The following is a 15,537-nucleotide window of genomic DNA, read 5'->3' as shown; positions in this document are numbered from 1 at the left end:
CCCTGCTCGACGCCCCTGCTCGACGCTCCTGCGCGACGCTCCTGCTCGACGCTCCTGCCCGACGCTCCTGCCCGACGCTCCTGCCCGACGCTCCTGCCCGACGCTCCTGCTCGACGCTCCTGCCCGACGCTCCTGCCCGACGCTCCTGCCCGACGCTCCTGCCCGACGCTCCTGCCCGACGCTCCTGCCCGACGCTCCTGCCCGACGCTCCTGCCCGACGCTCCTGCTCGACGCTCCTGCGCGACGCTCCTGCTCGACGCTCCTGCGCGACGCTCCTGCCCGACGCTCCTGCCCGACGCTCCTGCCCGACGCTCCTGCTCGACGCTCCTGCTCGACGCTCCTGCCCGACGCTCCTGCCCGACGCTCCTGCCCGACGCTCCTGCGCGACGCTCCTGCTCGACGCTCCTGCTCGACGCTCCTGCGCGACGCTCCTGCGCGACGCTCCTGCTCGACGCTCCTGCTCGACGCTCCTGCCCGACGCTCCTGCCCGACGCTCCTGCCCGACGCTCCTGCCCGACGCTCCTGCTCGACGCTCCTGCTCGACGCTCCTGCTCGACGCTCCTGCGCGACGCTCCTGCTCGACGCTCCTGCTCGACGCCCCTGCTCGACGCCCCTGCTCGACGCCCCTGCTCGACGCCCCTCCTCGACGCCCCTGCTCGACGCTCCTGCTCGACGCTCCTGCTCGACGCTCCTGCTCGACGCTCCTGCTCGACGCTCCTGCTCGACGCTCCTGCTCGACGCCCCTGCTCGACGCCCCTGCTCGACGCCCCTGCTCGACGCCCCTGCTCGACGCTCATGCTCGACGCTCCTGCTCGACGCTCCTGCTCGACGCTCCTGCTCGACGCTCCTGCTCGATGCACAAGCGCTGCTCCGGCTCCCGGTGTGAATGCACTCATTGATGCACGCCGAAGAAAAATAACCCCGCTGCTCACGCTTGCGGTGTGAAACGGCCGTAATTCACGAGGTTTCCTACATGTGTGTTCCGTGTGCACGTGATGCTGATGTTGCGCGATGTTAATCATGCGGCGCCCCAGTGCGTTTGACCAGCATAAAATCGGCATGTCAGACTGACCGGCCGGTCGCCGATCACGTGAAAATCGGCCGATTCCGGTCACAGCCGATCCATCGGTGCATCTCTAATTATAAAGCATTAAGAAGTATTTGTACACAAGTGATAGTTTTTGCTCTGGAACTTTATTAAAGTGGATGTTAAGGCTCATGATATTGCCAGAAGCGCTGCTGATTGGTTCAGTTTAACCGCCTCCTCTTTCTGGCCTGCAGTTCCTCTAGGAAGTCCCGCAAGCGCTCCGGTGTCACCTCCTGAAACACACAGAGATCATGAACACTGAGCTTTACTCCTGACCATCTCAGTGACCGGTTCCCCTCTTTACCTTCCTCTGGTCCGACGACTGTTGCAGGAACTCCCTCAGCTCCTCCTTCAGCTCACTGACCTCTGGACACAGGAGAGAGAAGACACATCTCAGCCAAAGGCACTATAACAGATCCTGTCTATCACACACTCACACACACACACACACACACACACACACAGCCTCACACACACACACCAGACACACACCAGACACACACCAGACACACACACACACACACACACCAGACACACACACACCAGACACACACACACTCTCACACACACACACACACACTCTCACACACACACACACACACACACACACACACCAGACACACACACACACACCAGACACACACACACACACACCAGACACACGTCAGCAGCGTCTTACGTCTTAGCAGCGGCACTGAAAGCGGATCCACAACAGAACCGGAACACACACACACACACACACACACACACACACACACACACACACACCAGACACACGTCAGCAGCGGCACTGAACGCGGATCCACAACAGAACCGGAACACAATACAATGCTGAATAAAGGCGTAGTTTTTGTTATTTTTGGACCAAAATGTATTTTCGATGCTTCTACACACTCTAACTAACCCACTGATGTCACATGGACTACTTTGATGATGTCTTTATCTCCTTTCTGGACAAGGACAGTATACCGTACACACATTTACAATGGAGGGACAGAAAGCTCTCGGACTAAATCTAAAATATCTTAAACTGTGTCCCGGAGATGAACGGAGGTCTGACGGGCTTGGAGCGACATGAGGGAGAGTCATTAATGACATCATTTTTGGGTGAACTAACCCTTTAAGGTTTTTGGGTGAACTAACCCTTTAAGGTTTGGATGCGTGTCTCTAGTTCTGAAATCTTCTCCGTCAGCCTGACTGTTTCTCTGCATTTATCACATGTAAAGCCTCAGTGCTGACAGAGAAGGCTATGCTATACATGTGACACGACGTGCAAGTGACAATAACAGGAGAAGACATTACTCGCAGTGTTTGTTGACTGATCTACTCACCACAGGTGTTTGGACTCATAAAAGGCGCAAGAGAAAAAAAGACGCCAAACACGGATGGCAGAATAACTGGCTAGCAAAATGCGCTTTGTGCGAGCGATAGCGATTTAGATTAAAGCTAGCGATGTCAGATCAAAGTGACAGACAAAATGAGATAATATCAGATAAATTGCGATGATTAAAAAATTATACAGAATCTATACAGATTATAATTATATACATAATTTATACTATTCATCCTGTTCAAAAGTTTACACCCCCCGGCTGTTAGTGTGTTTTCTTATTGAGCATCAGTGAATGTTTGTGTTTTCTGTAATATTCATGAATGAGGTCTGACGTCCTCAGAGAGCATTTCAATGACAGAGCCGCACTTACGGTAAATGACCTCGAGCTGCTGCACATGGGTCAGAGAGGTCAGAGGGGTCACAGAGGTCAGAGGGGTCACAGAGGTCAGGCAGGACAGCAGCAGGTCATCGCTCCTCAGCGCTTCAGTTTTGGCTCTCTCCTCGTATGCGAGCAGCGTGTCCGACTTGTCCAGCAGGAAAGGAACACCCGTCTCTACATACATTCTCTACACACAATATATAGAACATTAAAAACAGTTAAAATATTACAGAAACAGATCTCTGTAACAGTGATTCACTGAATTAAGCTTGTGAACGACACCTTGCAGTCGGTGCAGCGGCAGAGTTTCTCTCTCCAGTGATACGGCCAGAACACCGGAGCTTCCCTCACACACACCGCGGCTCCGGCCTTCAGCTCCTTCCACACGCATCCGCTGCCGTCTGAGATCTGCTGATCCGCAGGAGCCGTCCCTGAATCACCTCTACCCGCGGCTCCGGCCTTCAGCTCCTTCCACACGCATCCGCTGCCGTCTGAGATCTGCTGATCCACAGGAGCCATCCCTGAATCACCTCTACCCGCGGCTCCGGCCTTCAGCTCCTTCCACACGCATCCGCTGCCGTCTGAGATCTGCTGATCCGCAGGAGCCGTCCCTGAATCACCTCTACCCGCGGCTCCGGCCTTCAGCTCCTTCCACACGCATCCGCTGCCGTCTGAGATCTGCTGATCCACAGGAGCCGTCCCTGAATCACCTTGACCCGCGGCTCCAGCAGCATCCGACTGCTGGTCACCTGACGTCTGATCAGTGCTCACCTGCTCTTCACAGATGCCTTGTTTATTCAGAGTAGAACCTGGAGGAGATCACAACAGATCCCGTTTACAACAGCGCAGTGACTGCAGAACAGACCCTGCGGCCCATGTTTCTTCAGGAGCGAACCTCCTCCAGACCTGCTAATCGAGCCGCGTACGCCCAGAGGAACGGCGCCCGCTCCATGCAGCTCACACAGATCATCTCCGTCAGCACCTCTCCGCCAGCCACTGGAGAATCCAGATGCTGAAAAATCAGGACACACTTTAACACCAGAGGCCGGTTGCAACAGTGGACGTACACACGGTTGTAAGACTAAGCTTCCTGTGTAGAATTAATCCCTGTTGCACCATCTGGGCGTAGCGCACATTTGAGACTAAATCTAACACCTAGTCAAAGGTAGGACCCGTCTGGTATACAGGCTACACGATCAGCGGGCTTTCCGGCGTGAAAGAGTAATGAGAGACCGCATCAATCCTACAGATATACATGGAGACATCATTTATTGAACGTTTTCATTTCAGTAGGGTTGAATTGTTAGAATTAAATGGAGTTATCACCGCAGTTACAACATGTAACAGACAGGAACGGAGCGCTGTCCTCAACACTGCAGGTGCTAATTTCTCTTCGGTTTTATGCCAATGCTCGCATACCAAACTATGCATATTACTGAATAGCTCAATCATTTTTCTTGTTTCACAATCGGAGTAATTTAATTAGCTTTTCCTCGGCTCAGCAGTCGTGTTGTGTCCTCTATTCGTTGGAGCCAATAAACAATCAGTGCGGTACAACAAGTCAGCGTGTACGAGCATCGTCTATGCTAGTCGTAGTTTCAGACTGTGCAACAGGTGTAAATATTCATCGGAAAGCTGGACGTAACGAAGTCCAGCGTAGAGCTTACATCCAACTTCTTTACGTCCAGCTGGTGCAACCGGCCCCTGAGGATGAGAGGGAGAGAGGAATAACAGTGTGTGTGAGTTCACCTTCTCGTGGAACCAGTCCTCACACACCACACACTGGATCATCTCCTCGTTCACCTGGAGAAAGTAGAAACAGCTCATAATCCCCTGCAGCTTCATCCCTCAGTGAGGAAGAGGAGCGCCACACACCTGGTCGTCTTCATCCGGATACGGCCGGTCACACGAGCAGTAGCGCCCAAAGTAGTTGTGATTGTATGAGTTCTTCAGGTTTCGCCCTTCTTTTCCCTGAGCATCAGATGACAGAACAACATCAGATCTGAACACACACACAGCCGACCAGACGTCATGTGACACTCAAGAAAAGCTGCGTTTTCCACGTTAATCAGGGATTTTGTCCAAAAAAATCCCGCAACGATTCTGTTTTAGAAACGCTTTCTATTTCACCGAAGTCGAATAACATAAGCCGCGTTTCTCCAGAAACTAGGGACTTTGGGGTGGGACTCGGTGTGTTTCCACCACAGGAACTTTCCCCAGAAACTAGGGACTTTGGGGTGGGACTCGGTGTGTTTCCACCGCAGGAACTAGGGACTTTGGGGTGGGACTCGGTGTGTTTCCACCGCAGGAACTTTCCCCAGGAACGAGGGACTTTGGGGTGGGACTCGGTGTGTTTCCACCACAGGAACTTTCCCCAGGAACTAGGGACTTTGGGGTGGGAGTCAGTGTGTTTCCACCACAGGAACTTTCCCCAGGAACTAGGGACTTTGGGGTGGGACTCGGTGTGTTTCCACCGCAGGAACTTTCCCCAGGAACGAGGGACTTTGGGGTGGGACTCGGTGTGTTTCCACCACAGGAACTTCCCCCAGGAACTAGGGACTTTGGGGTGGGACTCGGTGTGTTTCCACCACAGGAACTTCCCCCAGGAACTAGGGACTTTGGGGTGGGACTCGGTGTGTTTCCACCGCAGGAACTTTCCCCAGGAACTAGGGACTTTGGGGTGGGACTCGGTGTGTTTCCACCGCAGGAACTTTCCCCAGGAACTAGGGACTTTGGGGTGGGACTCGGTGTGTTTCCACCGCAGGAACTTTCCCCAGGAACTAGGGACTTTGGGGTGGGACTCGGTATGTTTCCACCGCAGGAACTTTCCCCAGGAACTAGGGACTTTGGGGTGGGACTCGGTGTGTTTCCACCGCAGGAACTAGGGACTTTGGGGTGGGACTCGGTGTGTTTCCACCGCAGGAACTAGGGACTTTGGGGTGGGACTCGGTGTGTTTCCACCGCAGGAACTTTCCCCAGGAACTAGGGACTTTGGGGTGGGACTCGGTGTGTTTCCACCGCAGGAACTTTCCCCAGGAACTAGGGACTTTGGGGTGGGACTCGGTGTGTTTCCACCACAGGAACTTCCCCCAGGAACGAGGGACTTTGGGGTGGGACTCGGTGTGTTTCCACCGCAGGAACTTTCCCCAGGAACTAGGGACTTTGGAGTGGGACTCGGTGTGTTTCCACCGCAGGAACTTTCCCCAGGAACTAGGGACTTTGGGGTGGGACTCGGTGTGTTTCCACCACAGGAACTTCCCCCAGGAACTAGGGACTTTGGGGTGGGACTCGGTGTGTTTCCACCGCAGGAACTTTCCCCAGGAACTAGGGACTTTGGGGTGGGACTCGGTGTGTTTCCACCACAGGAACTTTCCCCAGGAACTAGGGACTTTGGGGTGGGACTCGGTGTGTTTCCACCACAGGAACTTCCCCCAGGAACTAGGGACTTTGGGGTGGGACTCGGTGTGTTTCCACCGCAGGAACTTTCCCCAGGAACTAGGGACTTTGGGGTGGGACTCGGTGTGTTTCCACCGCAGGGACTTTACCCAGGAACGAGGGACTTTGGGGCGGGACTCGGTGTGTTTCCACCGCAGGAACTTTCCCCAGGAACTAGGGACTTTGGGGTGGGACTCGGTGTGTTTCCACCGCAGGAATCAGGGTCTAAATGAAGTTCCGGGTAAATATTTGTCCCTCAGAAAGTCCCTACTTGCGAGGTAGTACTTTTTCAAAGTTCAGGAACTTTCAGGGGTGGGACGCTGAACACGCTGATTGGTTGAGTTCCTGCTGCATTTTGATTGGTTGACTTCACGCAGCATTTTATTTCAACCACCATCTATTGTGGTGCGTGCAGTAACAGTTGTTTGCTATTCAAATCAACAATGGAGTTTAAAAAATACAACTGATGAACCGATGACGAGGTTCAGGCTTAGTTAAGCTTAAATTCAGAGGATGAAATCCAACGGGAACTGTAAAGTCGCGCACAGTCCTACATCACCGGACTGAGTTGCCTTATCTTCACTTTCGGACGCGGTGGAAACGCAGACAGCAACAGGTCTGGGGGAAACAGCTCCTGGGACAAACTGTTCCGTGTAATTCCGGTGGAAAGGCGGCTATTCATGATGATCTGAGCTACTGATTACGAGGACAGACATCGGGTCTGCTTCAGAACACTCACCGTATGAAGTCTGCATTGGAAGCCATGAAATTTCTCATTGCCACAATCACAACGAAAATTCCTGTGACAAAACAAACAAACACACACACAACCACACAGTAAAATGTCAGTGAGTGAATGTTTTCTGCTCAGATACTCTAGAGAGTTTGAGACGAGCGATGAATCTCTTCAGACCTTTTAGTGTAAAGTTCACACACATCATGACCATCATGACACGCGTTCGCACACGCCAGACACACACCGGCCGGATCCATGCCTTCCTGAACACACGTGTTACACGCAAACACTGCCTGCCTCTTCATGTAGCCCTGCAACACACAAACACACATATGAACAACACAAACGCATACCTGAACAAAACACACACCTGAACCCGAAACACAACACAAACACACATGAACACCACAAACACTACACACACACCTGAACCCGAAACACCACAAACACACACCTGAAACACAACAAACACACACCTGAAACACAAACACAATAAACACACACCTGAAACACATACACAATAAACACACACCCAAAACACAACACACACACACCTGAAACACAACAAACACACACCTGAAACACACACACAATAAACACACACCTGAAACACAAACACAATAAACACACACCTGAAACACAAACACAATAAACACACACCTGAAACACAAACACAATAAACACACACCCAAAACACAACACACACACACCTGAAACACACACCTGAAACACAACAAACACACACCTGAACACCACAAACACACACCTGAAATGCTAAATTCAAATGTGCTTTCGCGCGTCGGCTGGCACTGAGCCAGAGACGGACACCATTTATATTAACTATTTCAACCACATAATGTTTATTTTAGGTTTTCGACATTTAAATTCACATAAGTAATTTAAAAAAACAATACATTTAGAGTTACACACTGATGTCTGCGGCAATAATAATCCTTTCCATTATAATTAGACGACATGTTTTATTCATATCAGACACACATTGCGTAAGTAACTTTAAAGTTTCCTCCATTCTTCTCCCGGTTCACCGCCCGCTTACTTTCATGTATTTCGGGAGAAGTGATGAGTTCACGTGTGATGAATCCAACAGATCCGATTCTCTGAACAGCGGCACAAACTAGCATGGCGGCCCCATATAGCTCAACTAACGGCATCGTGTGTTCTCAGGCTTTCTGGTGGATTAGCTCCACTGCCCGTCTCGGGTTTCTCTTGCAGCGGTGTTAAAACATCTATCAAGTACAGTACTTTTTTTTTTTTACTTTTAAATACAATACATTTCATTAATCTTTATTTAAGTACATTTTTTATTTCACTTTTAGGTGCAAGACATTTCCATTTAATCATTATTTAAGCTTCTTATGTACCTGTACAGCCCAGTCTCATCCCAAGACATCATATGACTGACGCTTTTGACCATTCGTCAACATCCGACGTTTTAGGGTACCCTTTAACGTCAGTATATGACGCTATGAAATCCTAACCCTACCCCAGACCTAAACCTACCCGCGGCATCTAACTGACGCTAAAGGTAAAGCGTCAGACATATGACGCCCTAGGATCGTCATCTAACTGACGCTAAAGGGTACCCTAAAACGTCGGATGTTGACGAATGGTCAAAAGCGTCAGTCATATGACGTCTTGGGATGAGACTGTGTTAACCTGTATGTAAGCGCAGTGCAGTGTTAATGTTCAAACTGTGTTTTCACCGAGCGGCAACCTCCCGTCTCTCTTTTAAAGCCAACACGGCAGAGACTGAAACTGCAGTTCCTCCACTGGCCACTAGAGGCCGGCTGCAGAAGAGACTCAGTCCCATAGACCCGCATGTTAAAACGCCCAACTTTACAGCAGAAAAACACATGTTTACAGTCTGGAGCTAAAAGTGGTTTGGGTCTATATCGCTAATGTTGCCCTTCATGGCGACTGTGAGGGGGGTGAATTTTTTTGTAACTCATCCGTTTAAATTATATTAAGCCTTAAAGTTCTGCATAATTAAGGGCGTGGCCACTTCAGTGACAGGTGGATTGCGGCTGCTGTCACTACTAGCCGTTTGTCTGCTAGCATCACGTCACCTCAGCTAATCCCGCCGCTGAACTTGCCATCACAGCACTAGCGGCGGCACTGCCAGAAGCATGTAGCATTAGCTCCTCAGCCTGAGCTAACGCCATCACGTCGAGCTAGGGGGCGTGGTCTCTGCCCATAGTGTGTTATCCGCGAGTGACGCTGCCAAGATGGCGACGGCCGGCTCCGCCCACTTTGGGCTTCAGAAACACTCTTCAGAAACACTACGGGTGATGTCACACACACACACACCTGAAACACAACAAACAGACACACACACCTGAAACACAACAAACACACACCTGAAACACAACAAACACACACCTGAAACACAAAACACACTTGAAACACAACAAACACACACACACCTGAAATACAACAAACACACACTTGAAACACAACAAACACACACTTGAAACACAACAAACACACACACACACACACACACACCTGAAACACAACAAACACACACCTGAAACACAAAACACACTTGAAACACAACAAACACACACACACCTGAAATACAACAAACACACACTTGAAACACAACAAACACACACACACACACCTGCAACACAACAAGCACACACCTGAAACACAAAACACACTTGAAACACAACAAACACACACACACACCTGAAATACAACAAACACACACTTGAAACACAACAAACACACACACACCTGAAACACAACAAACACACACCTGAGCCACAACAAACGCAGAGACTGAAAAGCCAAACCACAACAACAAACACACACCTGAACCACAACAAACACACACTTGAAACACAACAAGCACACACACACCTGAAACACAGCAAACACACACACACACACACACCTGAACCACAACAAACACACTTGAAACACAGCAAACACACACACACACACACACACACCTGAACCACAACAAGCACACACACCTGAACCACAACAAGCACACACACCTGAACCACAACAAGCACACACACACACACACACACACCTGAACCACAACACACACCTGAACCACAACACACACCTGAACCACAACACACACACACACACCTGAACCACAACAAACAAACACTTGAAACACAACAAACACACACACACCTGAAACACAGCATACACACACACAGAGAGAGAGAGGTAACGTTAGTGTGTTACCTTTGGGTAAGAGCAGTGATCAGGGTCTCGCGCGCATGCGCATGCATACACACACACACACACACACACACACACACACACACACACACACACACACACACACACACACACACACACACACACACACACACACACACACACACACACACACACAGGTAGTGTGTTACCTTTGGGTAAGAGCAGTGATCAGGGTCACTTCCAGCCAGAACAGCGAACGCCTCGTACAGCTCGTCAACTGCGCACTGATCCATCATCACACACAACACAACACAACACAACACAACACAGCAGAAACAAACACAACACACACAGGACAACACGCAAACACAGCGCGCACGCTGTTAGAAATCACGTGGTTACAATCACGCCGACCCTTCTTCTTCTTCTTCTTCTATTCGAGTTTTATGGCGGTTGGCACACAATGAAATGGTGCATTACTGCCACCTACTGGTATGGAGTGTGGTACTGAATGACTATTACTTATATATAAAAAAAAAAATAATAATAATAATAATTTAAATCCTCTCAATCATATTAATTATTCTAAAATAATGAAAAACAATTCCATAACACTTTTCTTTAGAATTTTTCCTAAGAATTTCTACTAAATCATACCGTACTCTTTCCTTTTTCAAATTTTGGATCATTTCCCTCCTTTTTCCCTCATATTTTTTACAGTCTATCATGACATGTTCTATTGTCTCTTGTTGTTCACAGTATTCACATCTGCCGGTGTTATGTTTACCTATTTTAAATAAAGTGCTATTTAGTCCTGTATGTCCAAACCTAAGTCTAATTGTCTCATCTCTCCTTTTCCTTCCTGTACATCTCATTTCCCCCACTTTCCTCTGAATTTTGTAAAACCATCGTCCTTTTCTCTCTTCTTCCCATTGCTTTTGCCACCTTTTCTTCAAACTCTGTTTAATAATGCTCTTCATTTCCATCTTACTGATGTTAACTTCTACATCAATGTCTTCTCTTTTTGTGGCCTCCTTTGCAGCCTTATCTGCCTTTTCGTTTCCTTTAATTCCAATATGTGCTGGTACCCACACAAATATAACTGTAATACCCATCATAATGCTTGATGAATTTCTATCAATATATGGGCTCTACTATCTGAATGACTGCTCTGTAAACTGACTAATGATGATGCAGAATCTGAACAAATAATAGTTCTCAATGGTCTTTCTTCCTCTATCCACTGAACTGCTGACAGAATTGCTAACATTTCTCCTGTGTATACTGAACATTATCACTTATCCTCTTCGCTGTTGAAATATGAAACTCTGGAACAAAAAAAGCTACTCCTACCCTATTATCTAAACTCTTTGATGCATCTGTATAAATCTGAATATAACTATAATAATTATCAATATATTCCTGTACAGCATACGAGTCAAAAATTAACCCCATGTCTTTGTTCTTCTTTCCTAATAATACTAGATCTACTTTTACTTCTGGTAATATCCAAGGTGGTACTATCGGTAATGGTACTGTAGGACTGATTTTTAATTCCGTTAATTTTAACTCTGTTGCTTTTTGTATAACTGTCCACCCAAAGCTTTTTGTCTCCCTCTTCTCCTTTTCCCAACAAGATTTTAAAGTGATTTGTGCTGGGTGATCTTCATTATGGCCCTTTATATTAACCCAGTAATTCAGAGATAGCTGTATTCGTCTCAACTCGAGTGGCATTTCTCCCATTTCCACCTGCAGTGCTGCCGTTGGTGTTGTTTTAAAAGCCCCTGTACATAATCTCAAAGCCTGAAACTGAATGGTATCTAGTTTTTTAAGAGATGTGCTTGATGCCGATCCATACACCACACATCCATAATCTAATACTGATCTAATTAATCCACAATAAATTGCCTTCAGTGCTGTTCTGTCAGCTCCCATCACTTCCCACCAAACACCTCATAACATTTAACACCTTCCTACATTTTTCAATTACTTTCTGGATATGTACATCCCATGTTATTCCCTCATCAAACCATATCCCCAAAAACTTAAAACACTTCACTCTTTCCAATTCTTGATTATATAACTTTAGTTTTGCCTCAGAACATATTCTTTTCTTTGTAAATAACATTATCTTTGTCTTATCTACTGAAAACTTAAACCCCCATTTATATGACCACTCTTCTATTTTCGTAATAGCTTCTGTAGCTTTTTAATATTAAATTTCAGATTTCTTCCCCTCTTCCAAATCGCCCCATCATCCGCAAAAAGTGAAAATCCCATCCCATTCTCTATTTCACTGTACATATCATTTATTAATATGGAGAATAATAAAGGACTTATTATACTCCCTTGAGGTGTTCCATTTTCAACAATATATTTCCTTGAATAACTCTCCCCTATTCTAACTTGTATCAATCTTCCTTGTAAAAAGTCCTTAATCCATCTATACATTCTTCCTTTGATACCTAATTTACATATTCTAATTAACAAACCTTCTCTCCACATCATATCATAGGCCTTCTCTATGTCAAAGAAGACAGCCACTACACTTTCTTTGTTTACTTGTGCTTTTCTAATTTCATGCTCTAAACATACAGCTGGATCCATTGTATTTCTTCCTTTCCTAAAGCCACTTTGATATTTGGCTATATATCCGTTCTTTTCCATATAGTACGTTAACCTTTCCTTTATCATTTTCTCCATTATTTTGCATATGTTAGAAGTCAAAGCAATTGGTCTATAATTCCCCGGGTTTGTACAATCTTTTCCTGGCTTGCGTATTGGCACTACCACAGCTTCCTTCCAGCTCTGTGGCAGTTTTCCGTCCTCCCACACTTTATTATATAGTTCTAGTAATACCTCCTTTGAATTTTCACTGAGCTGGTTTATCATTATGTAACAAATCTGATCACTTCCTGGTGCTGACATCTTATTTTTCTGGAGAGCATGTTTTAGTTCTATCATTGTAAATAGTTTGTTTAGTAGGTCATTCAAATTTTCTTCTTGCTGTACTTCTTTATTCTCCCTTACTGTAGTTTCCCTCCCTCTTTTCCCCTCTTCACTAATATTATTTGAACTGTGAACTGTTACAAATGCTTTAGCCAGCATCTCTGCTTTCTCCTCATCTCTCACTCCTATTTTTCCTCCATCATTTAAGACTGGATATCCATATTCTCTTTTTATCCCATTCATTCTTTTTATCATCCCCCAAACTTTACCAATTTCTGTCTCCCTTCCTATTGAGGAACAAAATTTCCTCCAATATTCTTTCTTTGCACTTTTTATGACTCTCCTTACATTTGCTTGCAACTTTTTATATTCAATAAGATTATTAAAACAATGATTCCGTTTTAACATTTTAAAAGCTTTATTTCGAAATTGTATCACTCTTTTACATTCCTTTGTCCACCATGGTACACTCTTACTTTTGCACTTACCTGCCCTCTTCTTTATTGATTTCTCTGCAGCCTCTACAACAACTTTACAAAAAGAAACATTTAAATTATCAACATCTTTATTTCTATACATTTTTCCCATTTCTTGATCACTAATATTCCTAAATGTATCCCACTCAGCACTATTGAAAGACCATTTCTGCAATCCTACTGTATCAAATTCCTCTAGACTCAATCCTACTACTATTATAATAGGATAATGGTCACTTCCTACTGTCGTTCCTCTAACCACTTCCCATGTGCAAACGCCTGCTAATGAATCTGACACTAATGTAAGATCTATTGCTGATTCTGTACCAGTTCTGATATTAATTCTTGTACCACTTCCATCATTTAAACACACTAAATTTGTCATCTCCATTATCTCTTCAATCACCATTCCATTAGTATCATTATATTTATCCCATAATGTGCTATGGGCATTAAAATCTCCACAGCAAATCACCTTCCCTACTAACTGTATCATCATTTCATCCAGCAATTCTAACGACAACTTATTACATGGATTATAAAAGTTAACAACTTAAAAATTTCCTTCTCTGGTCCATACTTCAATTATTAAATATTCCAACTCTTTTCCTTTCCCCAAAACTCTATATTGCATTCCTTGTTTTATAAATATTATACATCCTCCTCCACTACCCTCCCCTCTATCTCTACGAATGCTATCATATCCTTTAATAACAAACTCCAATTCTAATTTAAGCCATGTCTCTTGAACACATATAATTTCTGGTTTATTTTTTAACTCTTTAATAAATCCCTTAAATTCCTGACCATTCGCTATTAAACTTCTTGCATTCCATTGTACAATAATCAGCTTGTCTTATCACCTGGGCCACCCACTTTCCCATCCGCTTCAAGTCTTGTTTTGATCTGCTCCCAAGATACTTCTTTTGTACCCAGAAACTTCTCCGCCCCCTTAACTATTATTTTAATTTTCTCTGTTTTGTGTTTAACCTGATCGGTACAATTGATCACATAGGCCACAAACAAAATAATCTTCTCAACTGTCAATTCTGTTTTTGTTTTCTCTGTTTGACCTGCATCTATTCTCGACCCCTGGGCAGCAATGTCAATATCAACCCTTCCCCTTTGTCCTTGTACTTTCTTCACTGCCTCTGAATAACTTATGTTGTTTACTGTTTTAATCTGCTGTATTTCCACAGCTCTTTTCCTGACTTCACATCCACCATATGTTACTCTGTGTTGGCCACCACAATTACAACACTTATCCTGCACATTTTCCTTACATTCTTCCACTCTATGCTCACCTCCGCATTTGGGACACCTCTGCTTCCCTTTGCAAACTGCTGCTATATGTCCATACCTCTGACATTTGTAACATCGTAGCGGTGGAGGAATATACGGCCTAACTAGAAAGCTCATGCATCCTACTCTCACCCTTTCTGGAAGTAAGGACTCCTGGAATTCCAGAAGAACAGATAAGCTATCTACCCTTTCACCATTTATTGTTCTCAACAGTCTCTTTATTCTACTCACCTCGCCTCCACTAATACTCCGCTTGAGTTTCTCCAAGTCTTCATCTACAGGAATCCCTGTTATCACTCCCCTTGTTACTCTAGTCTCACTCAACACCTTTCTCTCAATAATAATGTTCCTGCAAACACTTTCAATTTCCAAGGCTCTATTTTTCTGTTCCTCCGTTTTACTTATGACCAACAAGCTTCCATCTCTCAAAATCTTTGCCATTTCCACATCTCCTATTTTCTTTTTTATTTCCCTAGACACCGCTATCGGACTTAAATCAACATTCTCGTCTTCCTTTCTAAATTTGAGGATTATTTTCAAATCCTCTCTCACAACCCTTTTCCGCACAAACTCATTTCCTTCATCTGAACTGTTCTCTTCCAAACTACGTTTACTTCCTTGACTCGACCTCCCCCCCAACGTTACCTCTCCTCT

At 45.8% G+C, this 15,537-nt stretch overlaps 1 protein-coding gene across 1 annotated transcript; it reads right to left on the bottom strand.

Moving 5' to 3' along the window:
* Positions 1-1,174: 1,174 nt before the first annotated feature.
* Positions 1,175-10,467, bottom strand: LOC130082690 (putative E3 ubiquitin-protein ligase UBR7). Its single transcript, XM_056247547.1, has 10 exons — positions 10,366-10,467; positions 7,148-7,281; positions 6,974-7,034; positions 4,675-4,770; positions 4,549-4,602; positions 3,706-3,811; positions 3,082-3,608; positions 2,791-2,986; positions 1,392-1,453; positions 1,175-1,320 (listed from the first exon to the last, which is right to left on the bottom strand). Exons 1-10 carry the CDS (start codon positions 10,450-10,452, stop codon positions 1,249-1,251), a joined length of 1,395 nt encoding a protein of 464 aa, XP_056103522.1. The 5' UTR covers positions 10,453-10,467; the 3' UTR covers positions 1,175-1,248.
* Between the last annotated feature and the right edge of the window lie 5,070 nt (positions 10,468-15,537).

The sequence above is a fragment of the Rhinichthys klamathensis genome, unplaced genomic scaffold, assembly GCF_029890125.1.
Source record: "Rhinichthys klamathensis goyatoka isolate OS25496 unplaced genomic scaffold, OSU_Roscu_1.1 h1tg000049l_1, whole genome shotgun sequence".
NCBI classification, from domain to species: Eukaryota; Metazoa; Chordata; class Actinopteri; order Cypriniformes; family Leuciscidae; genus Rhinichthys; species Rhinichthys klamathensis.
This window is presented reverse-complemented; position numbering and strand designations above follow the sequence as displayed.